This window comes from Aquila chrysaetos, chromosome 9, assembly GCF_900496995.4.
Source record: "Aquila chrysaetos chrysaetos chromosome 9, bAquChr1.4, whole genome shotgun sequence".
NCBI classification, from domain to species: domain Eukaryota; kingdom Metazoa; phylum Chordata; class Aves; order Accipitriformes; family Accipitridae; genus Aquila; species Aquila chrysaetos.
Genome location: NC_044012.1, coordinates 21,270,691 through 21,293,603, shown reverse-complemented (window position 1 = coordinate 21,293,603; position 22,913 = coordinate 21,270,691). Strand labels below are relative to the sequence as shown.

The following is a 22,913-nucleotide window of genomic DNA, read 5'->3' as shown; positions in this document are numbered from 1 at the left end:
CAAGCTGTCGCAAGCCCAGCCTGCCTGTGCTCTTGCTGTTTCGGAGCAAAGACTGCGCTATCCCTCACCACAATCCCTGAATAAATGTCAAATGACAGAGCCAAGGGAGACGTCCCTTCCCAAGACATTTGTTTTATGCTTTTTTGTGAGTTACACACCAGAGATCTGTTTAAAGTCAGGGATGCCCTGTATAAATGTTTTCATTTTACATCTGGAGACATTCAAATAATAGGAACATCATAGAAGGCATTCAGAAAACAAATATTTTAAATGGCACTCCTAAAACTGGTGAGTAAGCAGCGTGACTCAGCAGTGCTTCCCAACACTTCCCAGAAGAGATGGAAATAAATCCACTTAATAACTGACATGTATTTGAAATGTGCTGAGTAGTTTGTAGTTATCTGCAATTGCTGCTGGGAGATCTGACTTGCAATCATACCTGAAGACAGCACCCTGCCTTCATCAGGCTGCGGCCAGATGCAACCTGAAATTCAGTCTCAAACATGGTGGTGACTTTCTGGAAGGAATTTAGTGAGTGCCCTATCACCCATATAGTCAGAAACCTGTATCAGCATCTTTAAACCTCTGCCATGGCGTGTGTTTAACCTTAGTGCCTCAGTTGTGCAGTATATCAAATAACTAGATGTATTTTTTGTTGTCGTTTACAGGTCCTTCAATCCCTTTATGGACAGAAAGGCTCTAGAGAAGTACAAACAGTATCTGACTGTGTTCACCAATACCAGATGCTACCCAGGGCAAGGCCACTGCTGTCTGCTCTGTGGGCAGCGGCTGTGCTGAGCCCCATCAGATGGGCTGAAATCCGCCTTGGCCAGGCTGTGCTGTCCTCCGGGAAGGAGCGGATGGTGGTGTGGAGCTGGCCCTTGCCCGACCTGCATCCCAGCCTGGATCCAGGAGTTGCCTGGAAGCCCCTTTGCAGGCAGCAAGGAGATTTTCACTTTCTCAGGGCTCTGCTCCAGCTGTGCTCTTCTGCCAAATATTTTTGAACACCTCGTCTTCTGTGTTGTCCTGCTCTGGTGCTTTCCAGGGGCTCCCAGAGAAGGCATTTTCCATCGATATCTTGTGGGAATGGAAAGCAGCACCCCACCTCTCATTAATTCACCGCAAACGTCACAGTCCTGTGGCTGCTTCGCTCTCCCCTGTGTGCCGAGTACTTCCCTGTCACACCACCTCCCTGGCAGCCCTAACTGCGGCTGCAGTTGAATAACAAATCTCACAGGGGAAGGCAGGCAGCCCTTCTTCCAAGGGAACAGGGTTGTTGTTTTTTTTTTTTTTTTCTTCTTTTCAAACTAAAAATACTCCCTGCATCATCCAAAAAATCAGGATCAAACACATAAAGCTTGTGGAGGAAAAATACATCCCTCTCTCAGGGAAAAGAGAGAGCTTGCAAGCAAGGAGTAGGAAAGACTAACCTCCCTACAGCACGGGGTCTGCATTTTCACAGGGGAACGGGGATGTTGGACAGTTCTGGGGGAGGTGGGGATCCTTTTCAAGGATCCTTTGGAGGACTAGTGTTGTTCGTTACTCAGAAATCAAGCCTGAAATGTCAGCTGAAAGCAGAGGCACCAGGAAATAAAGCAGATCTAAAGATGGATTTGCACCTGAAGTGGTTGTGCTTTCCACCAGCCAGGGAGCAAACAATGCCAGAAGAATTCATCTGACAAGCTTTTCTTCTGGTGGCTAGCTGAAGAGGAAGGCAATACTCATAATTTAAAAATCACCTTTTGGGTATTTCCTCTTTTCACTGATCCTCCCATACACAAACATCCTCAAACCTCTCTTATCCCTCCATGCTTCTAAGGCCCAAAGGGCTGGGTGGCCCTTCAAGAGCAGGTTGTCCTGATCTCTGCTGATGGCATGGAGAGAAGAGGGAAAGCGCTACAAGCCCAAGCCTGTGTCCACCTGGAATTCCCTTTCCTGGTGCCAGTGACCGCTGCCTTGTCCTCTCACTGTGTCTCTCGGGTAAGACTCAGGCACCATTTTCTTTAAAGCCCTCTTTAGGTCGTGAAAGATGTGATCAGATTCAATCCGGAGCTTGGAGTTGGAGCAAGATGACTGTGGTCTCTCTCTTATCAATGATCCCCTGAGAGATCTCTTTTCCTCTACTGTTTTTCTTCAAAAGAAAATTAAAAGGCTAATTTTGATTGATGGAATTTGTTCTGGTCAGTGGTTTTATAAGACGGTTAGCTATAAAGCTGTCCTGGTCTTGGCTTAGTTGCTAGCTGGGGTTAAACCATGACAAAAGCTAAACTCAGAATTGGGAAGGTGGCATGGATGGCAAGTGTCACCAATCTACAGTGCCTGGCTGATGCCAAGCACTCACCAAAGAAGCAGATCTGAGTGGCATTTTAAGGTGTGACTGCATCACTTATTCTCATCTGGCTCACTTAGGATGCTGAAGTGCATCAAAATATTTTTTTCCCTAGAAATGTGTTTCTTAGGAACAGGTTTCTGACTGCGCAGAGGGACTGGAAGACCAGGTGAACTTCTATCCCACCCCATCCCCTGACTTCTGCCCATTCACCACCAGCCCATGGCATCCAGGAGAACCTGAAGAGCAGACCCAGTGTTTACTTTTGAGTGAGGATTAAAGCGTTGCCATGCCAACACCATAGATATCATCCTGAAGCAGGACCAATGTGAAAAACATCACACTGGCACATCAACCGCTCAGCAAGGTGGCGCCTTCCAGAGAGCAGCCTTCCACATGACACGTGTTTCCAACTTGCTACGCGACTGCCGCCCACTCTCCCCTGCCTCCTTTCGGCTCTATTTCACATGGCCTTTTTTCATTCTTTAGGAATTTTAACTAAAACTGGGTATGTTGGACCACCCTGGGGAAGTTTGGGTTTTTAGAGCTCTGTCAGTGATTGATAGTCTTCTGCTGGAAGAAAGGTTAGCTGATACTGTCTCTGGGTGCAGTAGTGTCCATGCAATTCAGTCACTTGCCTAGAGCACCCAGCTGTTTCCACTGCTATTACATTTTCTAGGCTACTTCTATTTGTGTCCCCATCCCTCCCCTTTTCCTCAGAGCCAGTATCATCTCCCTCCCTCCCAAACTCAGGATTTCTTCCTGCTCACAAGCACGGTGACACATTTGCAGAAGACTGGGATTCTGACTGTTGTTCATCATCACTACTGCTGCCCTATAAATAGCTGTAATCTGTGTGGTGCCAGAGCTAAGGTCACATTTTAGCCCTAAATGAATTGCCAGTTTTCTATTGTAATTACCCAGGTTGGAAAGGAGGACAGATTGATGAACTTAGCCTAAGTAAAATTCTACATGAAGACTTGGCAACCTCCAACCCTACAACCTGCTTATTTAATTGGATGGCTCTTTTAGGCCAAATTCCATCTGCAAGAGCAAGCCATGATGTGTTTATAGCCATGACACAAGCTTATTTTGTCTCCCTTCTACACGCTATCTTTATTAGTAGCATGACTACAGTGAACCAGACACCAGTTCTGGGGTTATGTTTTTTGCTATATGAAGATCATTGTACGTTATTGACAATGACCACGACTTCAGCTTTGCAGGAGCACAAAGCCAAGTTGTGCTGCTGCTGCTGCTGCAGCAAAGCAAGGTCTCCCGGGTCCAGCCACGGGTCTCAGCTGACTTGGCTGGGATCTCCCCTGACAATGAGTGAGTTTGACTCTCCCTAAGAGGTAGAGCAAAGGCATGGAAGTAGACTGTTTCAGGTTCTTTTAGTTGGCACAAAGGGCTATCACAAACTGTCTTCACGCTCTGTTGTTACTTCACTATGATCATTTATTAGAGGAAGATTTTGTGTTTTCAGGGACTCAAGAGATTTCTAAAGGAGGAAAATACATTAGCGGGATGTGGAAGGCACAGCTTTTGGTTAGAGACACTCCAGAATTGGCACAGCAGGGCTTGTGGGTCATGCACCATGACCATGCAGGCAGAGCTTACTCTGGGCTTTCCCTTGTTCTTTGCTGTCTCCCTCTTTCCCCTGCACCCTCATTTTGCAGCAATGATTCCCCATACATTGGCCATCTCAACCAGCAACAACAAGCCTTTCTTGAATGAGCCAACCATCTCCCCGGCAACAAGGCAGGCTGAGAAAATAACAAGTGCTTTCCTTTCTGTTTTATGTTTCCTACCTCTCAAGAAATGCCCTGCCTTTTATTTGTCTCCACCGCTCAAAAACATGAATGATGGTAACTGAAATGCACCTCGTGGAGGGATGAAAAGGGAGGTGTGTGAGAAACATGGCTTTGGTTTTAATGGAAAAGAGTGACAGATCTTTACACCTCAGTGAAGGGCAGGCTGAAGTATTTGTCCGGCACTGTTACAGTGATGAAGCCAGCAGACCCAGTACAGCAGGAATGATTATATGCATGCTGTGGCTATTGCATGCAGCAAGCAAGCAGACTTCAGCTGCAGCTGGACATCCAGACAAATGCTGACACCAGGCAAAAATGGGGTGGCTAATGCCCCCCTTATTCCATTTTCCCTTTTCTCCCACTGCATCCTGCTCCTCTACAAAGCAGCCCTAAGTTACACTTCACTGTGGTGAAGTTCTATCACTTACAACAGACCAGCAAGGGTTGGCTGTATCCTCACTGCAGTGGCAGAAACCCAGGAATCCTGCATCTGTGCCCCAGATCACCCCATTAGCTACCAGGCAGAAAATGGAGGCTTCCTAGCAGCACAGCAGTGCCTGATTAACCTCGCCTGCCCTGCCCAAAGTTATTAGCAGCTTTTTTGCATTTCTCAGAGAGCTTGGGTTAGGGACACGCAGTAGGAGCCAGCTGGTCTAAACAGATAGCTGCCTGAAATGAAGTAAAATCCACAAATAACTTGAGCTGACAAGTAGAAAAAGCCAGTTACACAGGAGCAGGTCTTAGGAAAGAGAGCTCCTCCCACACATTGCTCCTTTCCAGCGACTGGAAGGCAGCAGGTGACGGCGGCTGCGTCCCTGGTCTTGCCACTGCCTTTGGTCCTGCTGCTGCCTTCGGCACGTGCAGAGGGGATGGGGCAGGAGGCACCGGGTTTCCGCATGCACCCCGCTCTTCAGACACAGGTTGAGACGCAGCTCCAATGCACGTGGCCCCCTTTGCCAGCCGCCTCGGGTGGGCTGTTCAATTACACTAAACAGATTTTTTTTAATATTACTAGCCAGTATTTTAAAATGTTCCAGGTACATCTTTGTTTAGCTCATAGTTCAGGAGTTACACACTGTATACAGCATAAGGTCAGGACAGACACATTTTGCTACAAAGCCTGAAAGAAAAAAATTCCCTATTGAATTTTTTTAACACTTTAGCAGCTTTTTAGTTTTCCCTTTCATAGTTGAAGCAGAGACATTTCCAGACTCCCACTGGGAAAAAAGCCCAATTTAAAGGTCACCGCCTGCCACCTCTGGACCCCAAGTGCTGGACTGTGACCCTGCCACCTCAGACACTTGTATCTGAGCCACGCAACTGATATTGGGATTCTTTGTTGAGTAATTTCCGAACAATTTCAGCCTGTTTCTGTCTTATGCTAATATGAACACCCTGTACAGCTGTTTTCATACCAGCCTGCACAGGGCGGTGTGCTTGCCTAGGCAGGCTCATTGCTGCCCGGGACCACTCCGAGCTGTGGACACCCCCAGACGCCCCCAGCCTGCCTGCAGCTCTGGCATTTCGCCCGAATGGGATTGTAGGTGCTGCATTTCCAAGCGGCTTCTGAGGTCAGCATTGAGCCACCGAGGAAGAGACTTTACACTTCTTCTGGTTGGAATTTCTGAAGCCAGACTTTGGAACTGGCTCTTCAAATGGAGAGATGAAAATCCATCACTTCCCTGCCCTTCCTGCTTGATCAGATCCAAACGCTTGTACTGACTTCTAGATTCCTGGCTTTAAATCTCCATTTCCCATTTGCTCCGCCTGGCTACACTGAAAGGGAATCAGTGAGGAGCTTGCTTTATTAATACATTTGCACTTTAGAGAACCGTTTAATCCAGAGTCTACATGTGACTCCTTCCTGCCTGTTAATCTGATTATAAAGGTAAGGGCTGAGTAGTGCCCTACGGGCCAGCTGGAGGGTCTTGAGTAGCCAGGTGAGAGCAAGCCTCTGCCCCTCTTCCTTCATGTAACCCCTTTGTCTTGGCTACTCGGGGATCCAGACCTAGGGCAGCAATGGCCCTGGAGATGAGGAACAGCCACAGATGCTGCTCCTCTCCTGCAGCCAGCTCCTCTCTCCTCACTGACTGCTCCTTTTTCACCTGTCCTCTTGCAACACGTAAAGGATTTGTGACTTTGCACTTGCACAGCTTTTCTGGAGTTTCAGACTGACCTTCCAGGCTGTGCGTGGTGATAATGTGCCATGAGCTAGCAGGACGTGCTCCTGCCTCCCTGCTCTGAAGGCTACGAGAGAGGGACCTAGGTGCTGCTCGCAGACCATGAACCTTTTGTAAGCCAGGCACAGCTACAAGAAAACCCGCTTACCTGAACAAGGAGCACGTATAAAACTGAAATCTTACATGCAGACTGTTTTGTTCTTAACCTGGGGACAGGTCCTTATCAGCAGAGAGGGTCAGCGAGACCTGGAGCATCTGCTTTTTGTGATTTATTTTGTCTTTTCAGCTCACATTTCCTGCATTAATCTTGCTTTGACTGACAAAAGCTAAGGGGTTTAGTCTGGACTCTCCCCCAGCCTTTTGCTTCTATTAGACTAAATACTGGAGGTATAATTATGGGCAGAAGAAAAATGAGAACAGTGTGAGAGGATTTGGCTATTTTACCTCAGTAACAAAAGCACAAATCATCTCATTTGCATTTATTAAGTAGGGGAGGGGTTTTTTTTTGCTCTGAACATTGTCAGGGTGCCATTTGGATGGGGCACAGGGGCAGATGCATCTCCCATGAAGTGGGGGTGGGGGAAGCTGTAATAGCCAAGCAGGCCCTGGGGAAAACCTGTCCTGTCCTGGGTCCATGCCTCCTCCTTCCCTGCTGCTGAATCAGGCTTGAGCCACCGCAGCCCAATCTCCCCTTCCCGACCTCTCTTCTCTTGGGGGCTTAAGTGATGAGTAGGGGAAAATCCCCCACTAAAAGATTTGCATTGGAAACCCTTGGCTGAGGAATGACTTTTAAAATAGAAAAGCTTTGCTTGAAAAGGGATGAACCATGTAGCATAATACTCAACAAATCGCCTGTTTAATGGCCTCTCTTTATAGCAGCTGTGCATTAATAACAAAAGAGGGGTAGCAGAAGCCACACGCTTCTTTGTAAGATTAAAATAAATACTATTTCATACTAATACCAGAAACTTTCTGTGGAGGTTGACTAAGAGAAAAGAGCAAGTGGAGGACCATGGCCTGAGAGACTAGGTTTCTTTCCCCTTCGTCTTCTGCTGGATGAAGGAATATTACTCCCATCTACGAAGGGAGAAGATACTCTGAATCAGATCTCCCAGGCTGTTGTTTGGTTCATACTGGCTTGTTGCAATCTTGTCTGTACACAGTCAGCATGGCACCATTATAAGACAGGAGTAATTCCTCCAGGACTACATACCTTAGGGGAAACTAGGTTGGGGAGAACTTAATCTAACTTGCTTTTTTACTTTGCAAGGCATAACTCAGGATCCCTACTGCCATAAAGCATAACTTGAAACAAGAGTGGTTCACACTAGACATAAGAAGAAAGCTTTTCATCATGAGGACAGTACAGCAGTGGACCAGGTTGCCCACAGAGGCTGTGCAGCCTCCATCCTTGGAGGATTTGGGACCTGACTGGATAAAGCCCTGAGCAACCTCAGAGCCAACCTTGCTTGAGCATGAGTTTGGGCTAGACACCACCTGAGTTCCTTTCCAGCCTGAGTTATCATATGATCCTAGGAACATTTGGAATCTTTTCCATAGGAATATGAACGGATGTGATGTTTTGTGCAGTCCAGTACTCCCATCTCTCATTCCTGGCAGTTCTGGTAACAGCTCTCCCCCTCCACATCCCGTACTTTGCCAGGCCTGGCACTAAAGCAGTGCTGAGTTTCCCTCCTCGAATTAGGACTTCAAGCATTAAAAAAAAATAAATTTACATGTTAAAGCTGTCTGCCACAGACTATTTATCAGACAAGGAGAAAGATTTGTTTCTGTTTTCCTGGGCATAGGTTTTTAGCTGAGACAAGATACGTTGCCTGGCTGAGAGCTGAGTCACCAAGTAATCAACAGATTAATGTATTCAGTTCGAAAGCCATCAGCATTAGTTCTCGGCAAGCTCACAAGAACTCCATTATGGTATCATCTCTACGTTTAGGATGGAAATGTCTCCAGGATATAGAGTTCCTGTGGGAAAAATCCCTAGATGCAAAGAAATCAAAATACCCCTTTGTGGCTGGGAGAAATAAGGTACCTCTTCATACAGTAACAGCACAGCAGGATTTTGGCATCCTTTCTAGTGAATGCTTTTATTATCACCCCTCAGGGTGATAATAAGGAGTTTGGGGTATGTTGTACATCTGCCATTTGATAGGTGCCTAAAAATAGTCATGATAAACTCAGTGGCATATAGGACTTTGCCCTTAACAGGTCTTTAATCTGAAATTATTTTATTTCCAGTGAAACCAAGTAGTTTTACCTTTTCTGGGATGGGACCATGCAAAAAGGGTGGTCTTTACTTCTCTAGGGCTCTGACTTGCTCCGTTTGGGCTTGGTCTGAGCCAGAAATGCAAAAAGGAAAGGCAGAGGCTGGCAGGGGCACCTCACAGAGGAGCCACTGTTTAAAAATAGGGAGCTGGTTAAAGTACCAACAGAGTAGCAACTGTAAAAGGACAGGCTGGCCTAGGTGTGTGGCATGAGAAGGCTGCCAGACATCACATAGTCATTCTGATAAGACACATGCTAATGCTGCTGCCTAAGACCCTGTCCTTACGAACCTCACTGAAGTAATGCATCCTCTTGTGGCAAGCGAAATTGCTGTTTGGGCTCACTTGAATGGGGGATGTGTGAGTAAAAGCCAGTCAAGCCCCCACAAAAGTCAAGTTACTCCTAAAAGCTTTCCTATATTAGCAGGCTGGTGGAAGGGATTTCAAGACTTCTCCCCAAGACATTTCTCATTGCAGCCTGTGTATCCAGCACATGCACAGTAGACAGGACACAGGTTCTCACTGTTTCCCCGAGTCTGTCAGTACCTCTGTCTAGGCTGTCCCTAGATAACAGAACTTTTTTTGTACTGGCCTGGCTAGTGCCAGGGCATGACATATTGTGGCTGTTGTGGCACAGAGGTCCCCAGGGCTACACTTCCTAGTGTAGGTGTACAAATGACATGTCATATGCAATTGTGCCTATGACTCTGTTGCACAAACTGCATGTGCTATAGGCATACAATGGTGATGTAAATCTCCCCCCCTCCCTCCTTTTCTCTCCAAGGTATTCAGATTGTGCAAATGTCTCCTGTTTGTGCTCTGGAGCCTCCAGGTGCTCAGCTCTCTGTACCCAAGCAGTGGTGATTTTAACTTACCCGTCGTTCCTTATCACCGTATTCGATGCCCAAGGTATCCATGGCACGTACAATAGCTGCCAGTGACTGTATAGTGTTGCTGTAGACCACTGGCTTGTACTGCTTCACGTCTTCTCCAGAGAAGCCATCCTCATGGATGATCCTGAAGAAAATGCAAAGGACAAAAACCTCTTGAGAATGTAATTTCAATGGGGGAGACATTTCAAAGAGAGCTGTGCTCTTTTGAAGAGCACATCTGCTAGCTTGATTCATTTAATTTAGTCAGCATTTCTTTTTAAACCATTCTGGTTGTTCACCAGTAGTGTGTCTGAGCCCAGTGCCTGGAATTAGCATCCCTTTTTCTCTCTCTCAAGGAGGTTTTGTGCAGGGTCGGCGCATATGGTACCTCCCTCCCAACTGAACCGCAAACACCCGAGCCTGGAGCCTGGAGAGCCTTGTGTTTGCATGCTTACCGGTCACAGAGGGGAGGTTTCCAGGTCCTACATTACCTTTCCTGTCAAGGTCTATGGAAATATGTTCAATGCTTACAATGACCATCAGATCAGATCTTAACCACTGAAACAAGTGATAGAAAACCCTAGTTCTTGTCTTGTCCTTTTCATAGTAACTTCTGGGGTGCCTTACAAAAGCAACCAGAGTCAGAATACCCTGTTCGCATGGGGACGCAGGCATGGATAGGGGAATTGACTTAGTTGTGTAGTACTTAAAAGTATTTACAACCCTTCACACATCCTCCCTCCTTCCCTCTCCTTTAAAAACAGTGTTGGGATTTTTGCCACCTCAAGGCATGTTATGTTATCCCTTCCCGAAGCAACACGGGAATGAGATCCACGGTCCTATCAGCTCTGTGTGCTGGATGCTCTGTGCATTAGTCTCTATTAAACTCTACAAAAGGAACTATTTGATGGAGCGAGTTCTTGCAGTCCCTTGCTCAGGTCAGAAGACTGACCCCTATAATTTCTTCATCTCTAAGTAACTCAAGAACTAAGTCGGGTGTGTCTAGAAAACAGCTGGGATTTGCAGAGCTAATTGTGTTTGACAATAATTCTTCCCAGTGAAGACATAAGTTATGATCCTGTCTCTTAAATATTGGCAGAAAGGATGATCTGCTTAGCTGAAATGAAGTCCTTGCTTGCTCATCCTCAGATCTCACTGGACAACAGAGTCCTTCAGTAACAGATCTGGTCACTGATAAAACCTAGCATCCTGTCTATAACAGGATTTTTGTTTCCTTTTTTTCTAAATCAGATACGCACAAACCAAGGTACCAACCAGTGCTGGCTTGCCCCCGGGGAGAGGGAGTGCTAGCGGGGATCACAGTGAGCTTGCAATAGATACATTGCTGCGATGGCAATGGAGAACGGGGCTGGATGCCAGCCCCGTATTATTAACAGATGACTACACGAAGAACAAGGCTGATAGAAACATGCTGACAAAGACACAGATCTACTTCCCATGATGTGAAGCTCACGGAAAGGTTTTCTAACACAAGCAGCCGACTCTCTGCCCTCCCCACCACCAACCTTTGCTCACTCATCACTGAAGAACTGAGCTCCTGGGAGGAGCTGCTCCAACACCCTCCAAGTCCTGGAAAAATAGGACTACAAGCAAAGACAGCCCAAGACAGGAAGCAGTTCAAATTAATTGGTTTCCAGGAAATTTTTAAGCTACTGATCCAAGGAACTGGGCAGAGCCACCTGCTTGTGTACCCCAGCTCCAGGAAGGGGGAATGGGGCTGGCGTGCTGGAAACAGCACGAGGGGTTGCTGGTTTGTCTCGCCTAGGCTGAGAAGAGCAAGGGTGGATGAAAACCTTTCTGACTTAGTTAATCCAGACTTCCCAATTTGTCAAAATTTTTTCTGTAGCTAGTTTTGATTTTGATGCAGAGTTATGGGCAATAGCAGACCTCATACTCTGTAGCTTTTCTTTTGTGTGAATCCAGTGCTTGCGCCAAGGGTTGGAGTAGCAACATTTGAGTAACGGGGAAAGAGGAGGGCCAGCAGAGCCATGTATGTTGGCACTGGATCTCATGGATCATTTACTGTTACTCAGACAAGTTGCTGAACTTCTGGGAAATGTGTTCTTTGTCAAAAGTTGCAGTCAAACCTGAAGAGTTATGGCTAGCACAAAGCACAAGGATCTCCATCAACCCTGTTTGAATTCAAGAGAGACTGTGTACAGCACCAGTTCCTTCCAGCTATGAGCATGACAGCAAGAAGCTCGGCAGAGGAGGGGTCCTGTGGGAGGGAGGCAGGCAGGTGGTTAGCAAAAGCGTCACCAGAAATAATTCATTCTTTCTGGTTGGTTGGCCCGGTGTCGGATTTTGGGGCAGGGGGGACTAAATGTTGGTCTGGGGGCAACTAGGAGAAGGAAACATAAGAGGGGGATAAGAAAGGGGCAAGAAGAGGATGGCACGAGGGGCAGCGTAAGGACCGCAAAGAGGATGCAGCTGAAATTTGTTTGGTCCAGCTGTTGACCATGCTGGTGGAGATCAGAGTGGTGCCCTCACCTCGGGCTGGCTTTGTTTCTGCCTTTCACTAACAGACATCAGCTAGGGACTTGATATGGCAAACAGAGGGCTGAACAGCTGTGTAGGGAAAGAGGTGAGCTTTGGTCTTCTTCAGAGTTTAAACCATCTCTGGCCTTGCGCCATGAAGTTGTGGCCTGACATTTTCACTTCTAAATACTCAGTGTTTCTAAATATTCTAAGCCAGTAAGCTCCCTATCAAGTAGCAGAGCTCCTTGTGCTGAAGGGGCAGAATTAAGCAATGGAGAGTGGCTCTGGGATCCCTCAGTGAACATACTGCTGACTGGGCAACACACTGACACTGTTCAAAGCACAGGCTTAAAAGCATTACTTTTAAAGGGGGCAGAAAAGAGCGTGGAGAAAAAACACCCCAATTGTTCTTCTGTGAAATCTCTCCGGGAAGGCAGCCACGGCAACTGAAAGCAGCACTGCAGATGCCAGTATTGAAGTTTTGCGGTAGGAAGTACCTACAGATTAATCAATCGCGCAGTTAGTACGTTACCTAATATTTGAGCGAGCAAATCCCCACTGACTAGTGCCGTTCCAAAGCCTGCTAGGACACCGTGAACTGGTTTATTGTCCTATATGCTTTTAGCAAATATTTCTCCTCTTGCTTGCCTTGGCAATCTGATGGCAGAACTCCCGTGGCAGCTTTTTCCATAGTCCTTTGGAAATGTTCATGCTGCCGCTCACCTGTTTGGGATACACCTTTCTTCTTGCCTGCTACTGTGCTTTACTGCCTAGAGGACATCTAAAGCTCCAACAGCCCTCTTGGGAGGTATATTGTTATGGGGGATGGCTTGAGCCAGCTTGTGTGCCGCAGGACACAAGAAGCAGGGGGATTTGGATACTGTAGTGAGCTGTGACCATTAAAAATGCACACTGTGTAGGAACTAATAGAAGTGAGCAGCGCTTCAAGACTGGGAAATCTTTAAAGGTTCAGGCAGGGTGGGCTACTCCTTAAGCAAGCTGCAAATTAATGGGAACAGAGGGCTTTCAGCAGTAAAAATGTGAATCCTCTGTTTTCTAAATGGCTTGTATTTTTTCCTGTGTCTGAAATACAAAGGAAACTGCTGCAGGCAGGTTCCTCTTTGCCACACCAGACCCGGTTCTCTCCAAGGCAAAGGAAGAAAAGGGATTTAAGAGGATCCTCGGGGGCTGTGGAGGGGGGAGACAATGCTGTAATTTTTAAAAGCAATTCTGAGCAATTAAAAAGCCATTTCATTCACCAAGTGACTAATGAAACACCGTGCTCTGAATGGAATGGTGAGAGACAACTGAAGCAACCAGATTGTCTAACGTACCTATTAATGCCTGCTCCCTATCCCTCAGCTGCTAACAGCAAAACCCATACGTTTGCATGTTATGTTGTCATACTCATTTTAGAATGGCATTAACAGGCAGGTATTTGCTGGGGAAAATGGTTCCACTGCAAATCAGATCTTCTGCCATCCCCCAGCAAGTCATTAATCCTGAAGAAGTGCCCAGTGCTTCAGCGATTATTGCTTAATTACAAAATAAATGAAATACTTGGAAACAGGGGGTGCATTCTGCGTGGCAGCTTGCTTTGGCTTCTGTTCAACAAAGCACTTACATGCCTTCAGCCTTTCACTACAAAACGAATGTATTAAAAAGGCAAAGCCAAAGATAATAGTGCCGTATGTCCCTGTTGACACGCACTGCCCCAGCAGTTGTGAAACGGCAGCTTTGAACAAAGCACACGACAGCTCTAGCACGGCAGGGCTCGATCTCAGCCTGGGCTGATCCAAGCAAGGAGCCAGTTTGCCTTGGTCACTCCTGGGAGGAATACTTGTCCATCTATCCTGAAAACCTCCTGGAGAAGCTATCCTGGCACCATCCTTCCAGCCCTTCCAACCTAAGCCAGGTTTAGTGAATTCAATGACTCTTCCCTACACCTTCTCCAACTGGGTCCTCCTCTGTCTTGAGGCACAGTGTCCCAGACTAGACCCAGTCCTCACTTCTCTAACCTGCCAAGATCATTTTAAGCTGTAAAGCTTATCCTCCAATGTGCTGAAGTACCTCTCCCAGCGCCGTGTCACTACCAGGTATAATTATGTATTTTTATCCATTTTTCATTGATGAAAATTTTGAAGGAAATCGACCCAGACCCCTGCAGAGTCCTGGTTGAGGCTCTGACCATGAGCCACCAGTAACTGTATTCTTTGGGAGTGAGGTATGCTACTCATCCATTTTTGTGTAAGATCTGAAGTAGTTTTATCTAGACTGTTTTTCCAGGTCACTTTATGAAAGTTAAGTGGGACTGTGTCAAACCCTTCCCAAAATCTAGATATGGCACCAACTACTTCTCTCCTACTTCTGCCGAGAAATCAAATGAGATTAGTTTAACATGCCTCATTTTTGTATAATCCATGCTGGATGTCACTCATCTCCCTTTTTATCTCCTAGGTGCTTGCAAATTGTTTGATTGATAGTTCAATTCTCTTGAAAGCTTCTAGAAGTTGACTGGTCTATAATTCTTACTCCTCTTTTCTCCCTCTATATTTAGAGATAGACACCATGTTTACATTTTTTTCCTGTCTTCTGGTACCTCACCTACCCTCCAAGAGCTCTCAAGGAGAAGTGTTTGTCTTTCTGAGATGGCGCCAGCAGAGCCTGTAAGTATGTGGTAAGAAGTTCCTTAAACACGGCTGGTCTGAATCAGACATTTAATCTTATAAAACTCGCCCTTCTTGTGCCAGAGGGAGAGAGATGGCAGCGCTCAGCATTGGACCCTGTTGTGGACACCCCTTCTGCCCCTCTTCCTTCCAGCGCTCGGTATCCTCCATCCCTTTCACAGCTTTGCATGCAGGTTCTCCTTTCCTCACTGGCACAGCCCTGCCTCATCTCCTGCACTTTGTCATCACTCCAAAAGCTCGAGCCAATGCCTCTGGAATGTTTCCTGCTAAATTCAGGGAACTTTGTGTGGCTTCAAACTGTCTGCATCACTGTAAAAGACATACGTGGAGACTTCCAATTGCCTACCAGAGAAAATAAATCCCATACTGTTTCTGTTTTACCTAAGGTGATTTACTTTCAATCAGCAAGATGTTTCCAGCTGAATGAAGTTTCCCCATATCAATGCACATCCCTAAAATCACAGTGATTTGCTTGAATAAAACCAGACAAGAAATCACCAAGAGGTTATTACGCTCAAAGCTTATTGCAAGCAAGTACCTTGCAAATGAATGGTCCAGTTCCTATAAGAGCAGTCCTCGCTCCTCACCTTCATCTGGACAAATTAAGGTACTTAAAGGTCATTGCACAGCTTTCGTACAGAGCCTTGTGCCACAGCGATGGGTTTCACCTCCCAGGGCTTTAGGACTGGTTTTGACTGGCAGTGGTACCCTGCGTAGCACCCACAGCTCCGCTGCAGCCTGGGTGGTTGTGTGCTCCTCTGCAGCATTTCCTCCCAGGGCAGGGAAGCACGGGTCTCCCAAGTGCTCTGTGTGGGGAGCTCCCGAAGTCCACATGGACAACGTGGGCAGGGAAAACCTCCCAGCCAATGCAAAGAGCGTGAGACGCTACAGGGTGTAAAGTGCTGCTTGCAGCTGCAGGAGATACTAGGGCCATAGCAGAAGGGAGGTGGCGTGAAAGGGACAACTGAGCATTTGCCCACCGACGCATTTTTTGCTCGGGCTGTTGAAAGCCCCGTTCATATGTATATATTTAGGGTATAGACTGATCCAAGGCAGATTTTACATGAAGAATTTTGGAACAAACACACATACAAATCTATTTTTGTTCAGCAAACTTTTCTGATTTTTTTTTTCCTCCCTTCTTCCCCTCTTCTTACAAAAATAATCTTTTCTGTTTCATACCAGAATCAAGCAGGTTATTCTGCTGAGGCTGGGCACAGCTTGAGTCAAAAGAAAAAAAACCCTAATTGTGAAGAAAACTCTGTAAGCTTTGTTTGCAAATGGGGAAAAATAATAATGCAAAAATCTGCCTTTAATATGTAGGGAAAGGAAGGGGTTGATCAAATGTTGATGGAAAATCTCCTGCTAGAGGTAATCAGCTACTTTTAAAATTTATTTTTATCTTGATATGAGGTTAAAAAGTTTGTTTACAGGGGAGTTATGAAGCTAAATTCCAGTGATTCTCTTCTCATTTAATAGCCTGAAATGCGATTAAAACCTCCTGGATTATGTTAAACTAAATCAACGCAGATGCCCATGACCTTGTGTTTCAAAGACTGCAAAGGCACAGTTCAGACCTCCGTGACAGGGTGCAAATCTCTCAAAACTCTCATTCTTCCCCTCTGGCTGTGCTTGAATGACACGTTGTACATCCTATTCCCGCAAGAAATTCTCCGAGATGGAGATAAGATGACTGTTTGCCTACATGCCTGCTTTTTCGAAAAGAAAAACAGCTTCCTTAGTCAGGGTCATCTAAAAACTGCAAATGGAGCTCATTTTAAAAAGCATAATTTTTTCAACCTGGAATTTTAACACCAGTCCAAGAAATACTGATGGAGCCCTGTGATAGACTCCCAGCCAGGGAAAATCTCCTTTCTGGAGGAAATACCTTTGGGTCACTCAAAACTGAATTCTTACCACCAAAGTATTTCTTGCATGCAAAGACATTATTCTAACCAGCTGGTTCATGTTAAAAAATAAGCAAATCCATCAGGCGATTGAAATGTTGCCAAAATCTATGGCCCTGGAAATGGTCGAGCTTATTCAAATCAATTGCAAAAGTTTCATGGACCTGTACAGGGCAGAATAATTCTTGCTCTTCTAAGGCAGCTAAATTTGTGCCTAATATCAATGCCTATAAGTAAGTCCGATGCCTTCATGAGGTCTAGTTAAAGGTAGGCATGTGCTTCTGCTCCTTAACTGCTGGCCAGAAAGCTAGAAAATGGTGGTATAAGAAACTCTCTCATGTCTACTGAGAATGGATGTTGCTACCATCTTATTTTTGCCTGTAGATGAGCAGCTATTGAGCTAACGATGATTAGCTCCTATACATGTAGGGGCCAGATACTGCATCTTCCCCAAAACCTTTGGTTTCAGCTTGTTTTCAGGTTTTTATATGCCTATATAAATATATGCAGAATACTTTTCATTTCCAGTTTAATACCGATGAAAACCAGAAACAAGTGCACTAAAGAAAACTCCCAATGTGGTGCTGTGTCCCTGTAGTCCTGTGGCTTTTTGGAAGCAGCTCTTAGTCTTTTCTTAATTATTATTATTTTTTAATTGAATTCTACATCAATGCTTAATTTTGGCTTTGGGCTGTCTTGAGGGGTGATCCCCACTTCAGTAGCACGCTGTAGTTGAGAGGAGAGATGATTTCCTGGACTGCTTGCTCAGTTCCCTGCCATGTGTCCTTCATCGGACTGGGGGTTGGCTCAGTTTTTGTACTCTGCATTTGGGATGCACCAACGACCTTTCCCATCTTTGCTCTGTGAGGACTGTTTCAGCATTTACGTTTTCTAACAGGAAGCAGTGGAGTGAAATACTCTGTTTTTAAGAGTGTGTATAAAACAAGTTTAAGAGCATAAACAGTCTACTGCATTCTGAAAGTAATTAATTACTGTTGATAAATGAAAGACACCAGTAGAGATATTTCAAAAGAAGGCCAGGCGGAGCAGGCAGAGAGCAAAGCCAGCTACTGTGCTAGTACTCCACCCAAACTCCATAGGGACATAGTCATCCTTTGAAATTTAACACCACACAGTCAGGAAAATGAAGCATCCCGTGGCTTACCCATGAGAATAAATCTTACCCACACCAAGCCTAACTGTGCACAGAATCAACCGTACCAGTGGTTTTACTCACCTGAGACACCCTAATGATAGTTTTTTTCCTGCGGAGACCACTGGTCACTGGTGTCCCGAGGAGTCCCAGTACCTGGACGCCCTATGCTGCTCCCAAGTGCTAATGACAATATAAATGAGCTCCTCGTTTATAGGGAGCCACTGGTTCCTACAAAGGTCAGGCTGCATGCTGGCTGGTGGAGGTACACTGATACACACACGCTGAGGACCCGACCTCGAGTGCTGGCTCAGTACCAAAACCAAACCTCAGACCCTTCCCCTAAAGGACAGAGATAGGGGACGCTGGTATAGAGGTACAGTCAGAGGAAAAAAAATCCATCACACTTGCTGATACAGAAGCAATACAATAGACCCTCGTTCTTGCAGCCCCAAAGCAGTTTCTTATGCTCCCAAAAGCCAAATCTGCCCAGATGGGAAGCAAAAGGCACAAGCAGGGACGGAGGCAGAGGCTGCCCCAGACCCCCACGTCCCGTCCCAAGCAGGGAGTGGCACAGGCTCGGGTTTCATGCAATGTCAGGCCGCTGGCATAGTTCGGTTTTACTAAAATTTGCAGTTGTGTAACTTTGATAACGTGCCCTCTCCTGGGGCCTTTAATATTAAGATCAAATATTGAATACCCTACATGCACCTAATTAGCTTTAATATGCATCCTGCTTGGCTCAGTAAGAACAGCAAAGAAACACAGTCAAAAACAATTAGATCAGGATTTTTTTCGATTAAAAAAAGACAGCTGGACTACACAGATTCCTGCAGCAGCATTTGCATTAGATGAGATTGCATTTTTCTGTGGAAAAAGCCTCGGAGCCAAAAGGGTTTCAAATAGCACCAGTGGAGGCTGACAGCTGCATTCTTCTTTGTGCGTTCCCAAATAATAATTCAGTGAAGGAAAAAGGGTTCCTGCTCCAAGTGACTTATCTTCTGTTCCCATGCAATGTGCTACATAGTCAATCTACTTTGTCCACACTCTGCCTGAGACCAATGAGATCCCTCGGGGAAAAAAAATCCACCGGGCCAGTGATGACCCACATGAGAGAATTCTCATTAATTCCTTGGTAATGTTACATAAGGTCATTTTGTTGAATTAAAATTATTGGGATTAATCCTCTTAAATGTTCTCTTAGATGCAAGGGGGATCCAACTGCAGCTGGATCATCCCACAGCTGGTTCTAGAAAGTCAAAACAGTGTTTTAAAGCCCTGTAATGGTTTTGTTAAATTCATCCCCTGAACAAGGACACAAAGCAGCTTTTTATGGCTTTTTTAGATCACTTACAACTTCTGTAAGCTGTCATTAACTATCATCAAAGCCTGAAAAATGAGGCAAATGGGTTCAATGTCAGTTTTACTGCCCAAACCTAAATAATATTTTTGGTTTCCCATCTGCCTCATCTGAAGTGTTTTGACAGCTGGAAGGTGACTTTGCCTTTCAAAACCTTTTCAGATGTTGCTCTCCGTAAGCAAATATTCTGTGGACAATAGAGGAAACAAGGGACATACACAGCCTCTTCATCGTCCTGTGCATTTCATCCTCACAATCAAGTACCACCACCAAATCCCACAATAAGAATAGAGCAACCTTGTGTATTTTACCCAGATATTAAGGGTCAGTGCACGACTCTCTCAGTGTATCAAAACCAGATTTGGTAGGATGTACCCAGTTCCTAGCCCTCATGTGACAAACCCGGGTTCCAAAAAGTCCCCCATTCTACTGAAATCCATTGGGATTCAGAGTTAATTCCCCTGTGTCTAGAGATGATCTTTGCACAGTTGACATATTTTTCTGTGTGTCCTAGCTGTAGTAGTGCTCATTAGGAATCGTGTGCTGTCATGAAAACACTCAACTAAAATAAAAAGATGCTTTAAAGCAGCTTTGCTTTTTTGGGATATCAAATCTAGCAGCAACTGTCTTTCTGAAGCAATAATTGATGTGTTTGATTAGCTCTGGTAGCAGATGGGGTTTTTTTCAGTACTTTTGATGTTTTAACATGTTAAGCTGAGAAGGAATCAACTCTGGAAAGAGCGATTATGCCATTCCTCGTATGCTGTCCATCTTCCCTGGCATGATTACAGCTTAGGGGCTCCATCTCCGAGCAGTGTGCTTGCCCCAAGCCCCTGGGTGTGCTGCCAAGCTGACATTAGCCTCCACTAATCTCAGATCAGAGATCTTTGAGTCATGGTGTTCCCAGTTCTGCAATGTGCTGCCTTTCCGTTAGAGGATATAATCAAGTACCACACCCCACAGATCACAGTCCAAGGGAGAGTATCTGGCTGCTGGGAAAAAATCCCCGAAGACTGCAATGGATCCTCCATTGATGGAAAATTTTGCAAACAAAATGGGGAGGTCTGGTGTAGATGTGATAACAGTCCTGGGCAGAGAAACAGCAGTTTGGCCTCTGTTGCTCCTGCTGCTGCAGGCATCATAAAACCAAACCTTGCCTGCCTAACTGTGATATTTCTTGCAGTGGGGCTGCAAAGCTTCTGCTGTCTGTACTTACTGGAGCCTCACGGAAGTCTCTGCCTACAGCTGAAACATGGCTTGGATGGAACAGAGGTAGAGACCTCTCCAAGCAGGAGGTGGTGAAAGCTTGCTTTGGGCCCCTGTGTTCAGTAACGCCTGGCCATACGTCTGAACTCTTGCAGCCTGGCTGCTCAGGTCTGCTCGCTGTGTCGAGGCTTTCCAAGCTGAAGACTTTGAGCTGAAACGTGGCAGATACGGTATTTTAGGATTCCGCCCACACTGTTAATAAGGTTTCGCAGCAGGAAGGAGGTATGTTGCACTTGTGATTAATTACATGCATTTGGATATATTTAAATCATAACTTGCACACTTGTACTCAGAGAACAGGTTATCTGAAGGGAAGACAAACGCACAGCTTTTCCCTGACACCTGCCACAAGGATTCAGTCAAATAACGTTAACCTTTCAGGGATTCTCAAATGCGGCTGATGTTTAGAAAATACCAGTGGGGGGACAAGACCTTGACTGGTCTAGCTCGGCACACGCATCCAGAGAGAGGTACGTATCCGTGGCAGTGGGGGAAGGCCCTGCCTCAGCTCCAAGTCTCCCACCTACAAGTGCCCTGAGAAGGACGAAGGAACAATTTTTGCACAGCGTTTCCCCAAGCTCTTCAGCCAAGCTATTCCAATACAATACTGTTTGAAAAAGGATTTGAAGACCTCGGGCATCCTCAGTGTCTTGTGGCATTTCCTGGCACAGAGGACACCAAGGGCTCTGCTCTGGCGTCCCGCTGTGTGTTTCTCTGTGCCCCCATCTCTCTGAGCGGGGACAGCCAGTCAGTGCCTCCCCGTGAGGCTGCTGGGGCACTGGGTGGAACTGGGAGGCAGTGTGCTTCCAAATATTCCCATGCCTGTACTGAGTAGTGGAAGAATACAAACATATGCCACAATGAATACACCCATTGCCAAAAGACCGCAAATAATTATTTGTCCTTGCTCTGCAGAGTGAGCTGGGGCTTTGTAACCAGATCCAAGAAGTGTCCCGTGACCTCTCGGTGGCAGCAGGAGAGAAGGACGTGGCTCTAACGAGGAGAGTTCCAATAAAATCAGTGGACCGAGGACTGCCCACTGGCAGAAAGCAGAGGAGCTCCCCTGCATCCCTGGGTGACTCCGCCAACCTGACGGGATCCTTAGGGTGCCCTTGTCCCCCAGGCATACCGAGGGCTAGAGGCAGCCTCTCCCATGCTCGCTGGGTGAGGCACTGGTCCCTTGATGTCAGCTTTTGGCACAGCAGCTCCTGCCAGTGGAGAAGGAAGTGATCAAGAATCGAGTGTCTGGGGTACCCTGGCCAGACGCTCTCTTGCATCTGAAAGCCTGGCTTAGAGCCAGGCTGGCACTTATGTTCTCCTTCCCAGGCCCATATTCTGTTAATGGGAGCCCCAGGAGTGCTGCACTACCAAGAAACAACACGGAGACTGCTGGGAAGCGAGCCTCTCGGGACAGCCGTCAGAGAGCACACCTGGCACCTCTTCCCCATCCTCTTTTGCTGCTGCACTGCCTGATGGCCACCAGACGCCAGCTGAAGCAGCAGGTGCCACGGTGCAAGAAGCTGACGCTGGGTGTATGGACTAGTTCTGGAGTTCAGCAAGCCACCACCGGCTTTCTAGGTACACACAGTAACTGAGAGCAGAACTGCGTTTAAATGGATGTGTGAATGTGTTTGCCCATTATGCTGGGAAGCGGCCACTGTGACAAACATCTCAGAAAATGAGTACGTTCCTCCTACTACTTTCATCAGTCTTTGTCATCCCTCATGTCCTCATCTTCAGTTGAGAAATTCCTTATTGATTTAATTTGCAAATGCCTATAAGTCTCTCCCAAGAGTATCTGAGGAGAAGACGCATCGCAGTTCAAAGCGACTGTCTGAACCGCGTTATAAAGCATCCAGCTAGATTTGGTAAATCTGCCTCATAATAAATTTACTGCACATCTGATTGTCAGTTTAAGCTTATCTCTAGTATTATTTAACTGTCCCTGGTGTAAAACATTCCTGTCTTCTGGAGAGGTTTGAATGGATTCATAGAGGCTGAGGTTTAATTAGTGTAGACTACTTTGACTCTCTCTTCCCACCCACATAGTGGGTGCACTGCTGGCATTTGGATGATGCACCGTTTTGATGGGGTAGGCTTCTGTTTTTCCAGAAAGTATCCAGGAAAGTTTGGATATCTCATTAGTTTCTCCAAGCTTTTGAGAGAGTGCAGACCTTCTCCTTCCTCTCTGGCCCGGCTTCCCTCCCTTCACCTGCAGTCCCACGAACAAGAACAGCCCCCAGCTTTGCTACCGTGAGGTCTGGGGAGGCGAGCTGCTGGGAGCACCTCTGCCCTTTGGGGCATGTTGGTGGGAAGAAAAAAAAACCAAAGACAAAGATGAGCTGAACTAAGGAAACATAGGTAAGGGAGTGCTGATTTAGCATTTAATAGCACTGCCAGTGACCCCTTTAAACAGTGATGATCGTAGCTTCCTAGTATCTATATAACGGATTTACAACCTATGGGATATGGGGAAACGTGCAATAAAAAGCAGCACCTAATCTATAAGCAGAGACAATAGTGCTGAGTAACCTAAGGCAAACAAGTGGCTCATCAACCAATCA

The 22,913-nt window shown here is 46.2% G+C and overlaps 1 protein-coding gene across 2 annotated transcripts in view; it reads right to left on the bottom strand.

Moving 5' to 3' along the window:
* The window catches only part of GNAO1 (G protein subunit alpha o1), a 148,167-nt gene that overhangs the window by 87,268 nt on the left and 37,986 nt on the right, over positions 1-22,913 (bottom strand). For both annotated transcript variants that reach the window (XM_030023999.2, XM_030023998.1), the window contains exon 3: positions 9,481-9,622. In XM_030023999.2, the coding sequence (XP_029879859.1) occupies positions 9,481-9,622 (142 nt within the window). The remainder of the gene's footprint in view (positions 1-9,480; positions 9,623-22,913) is intronic.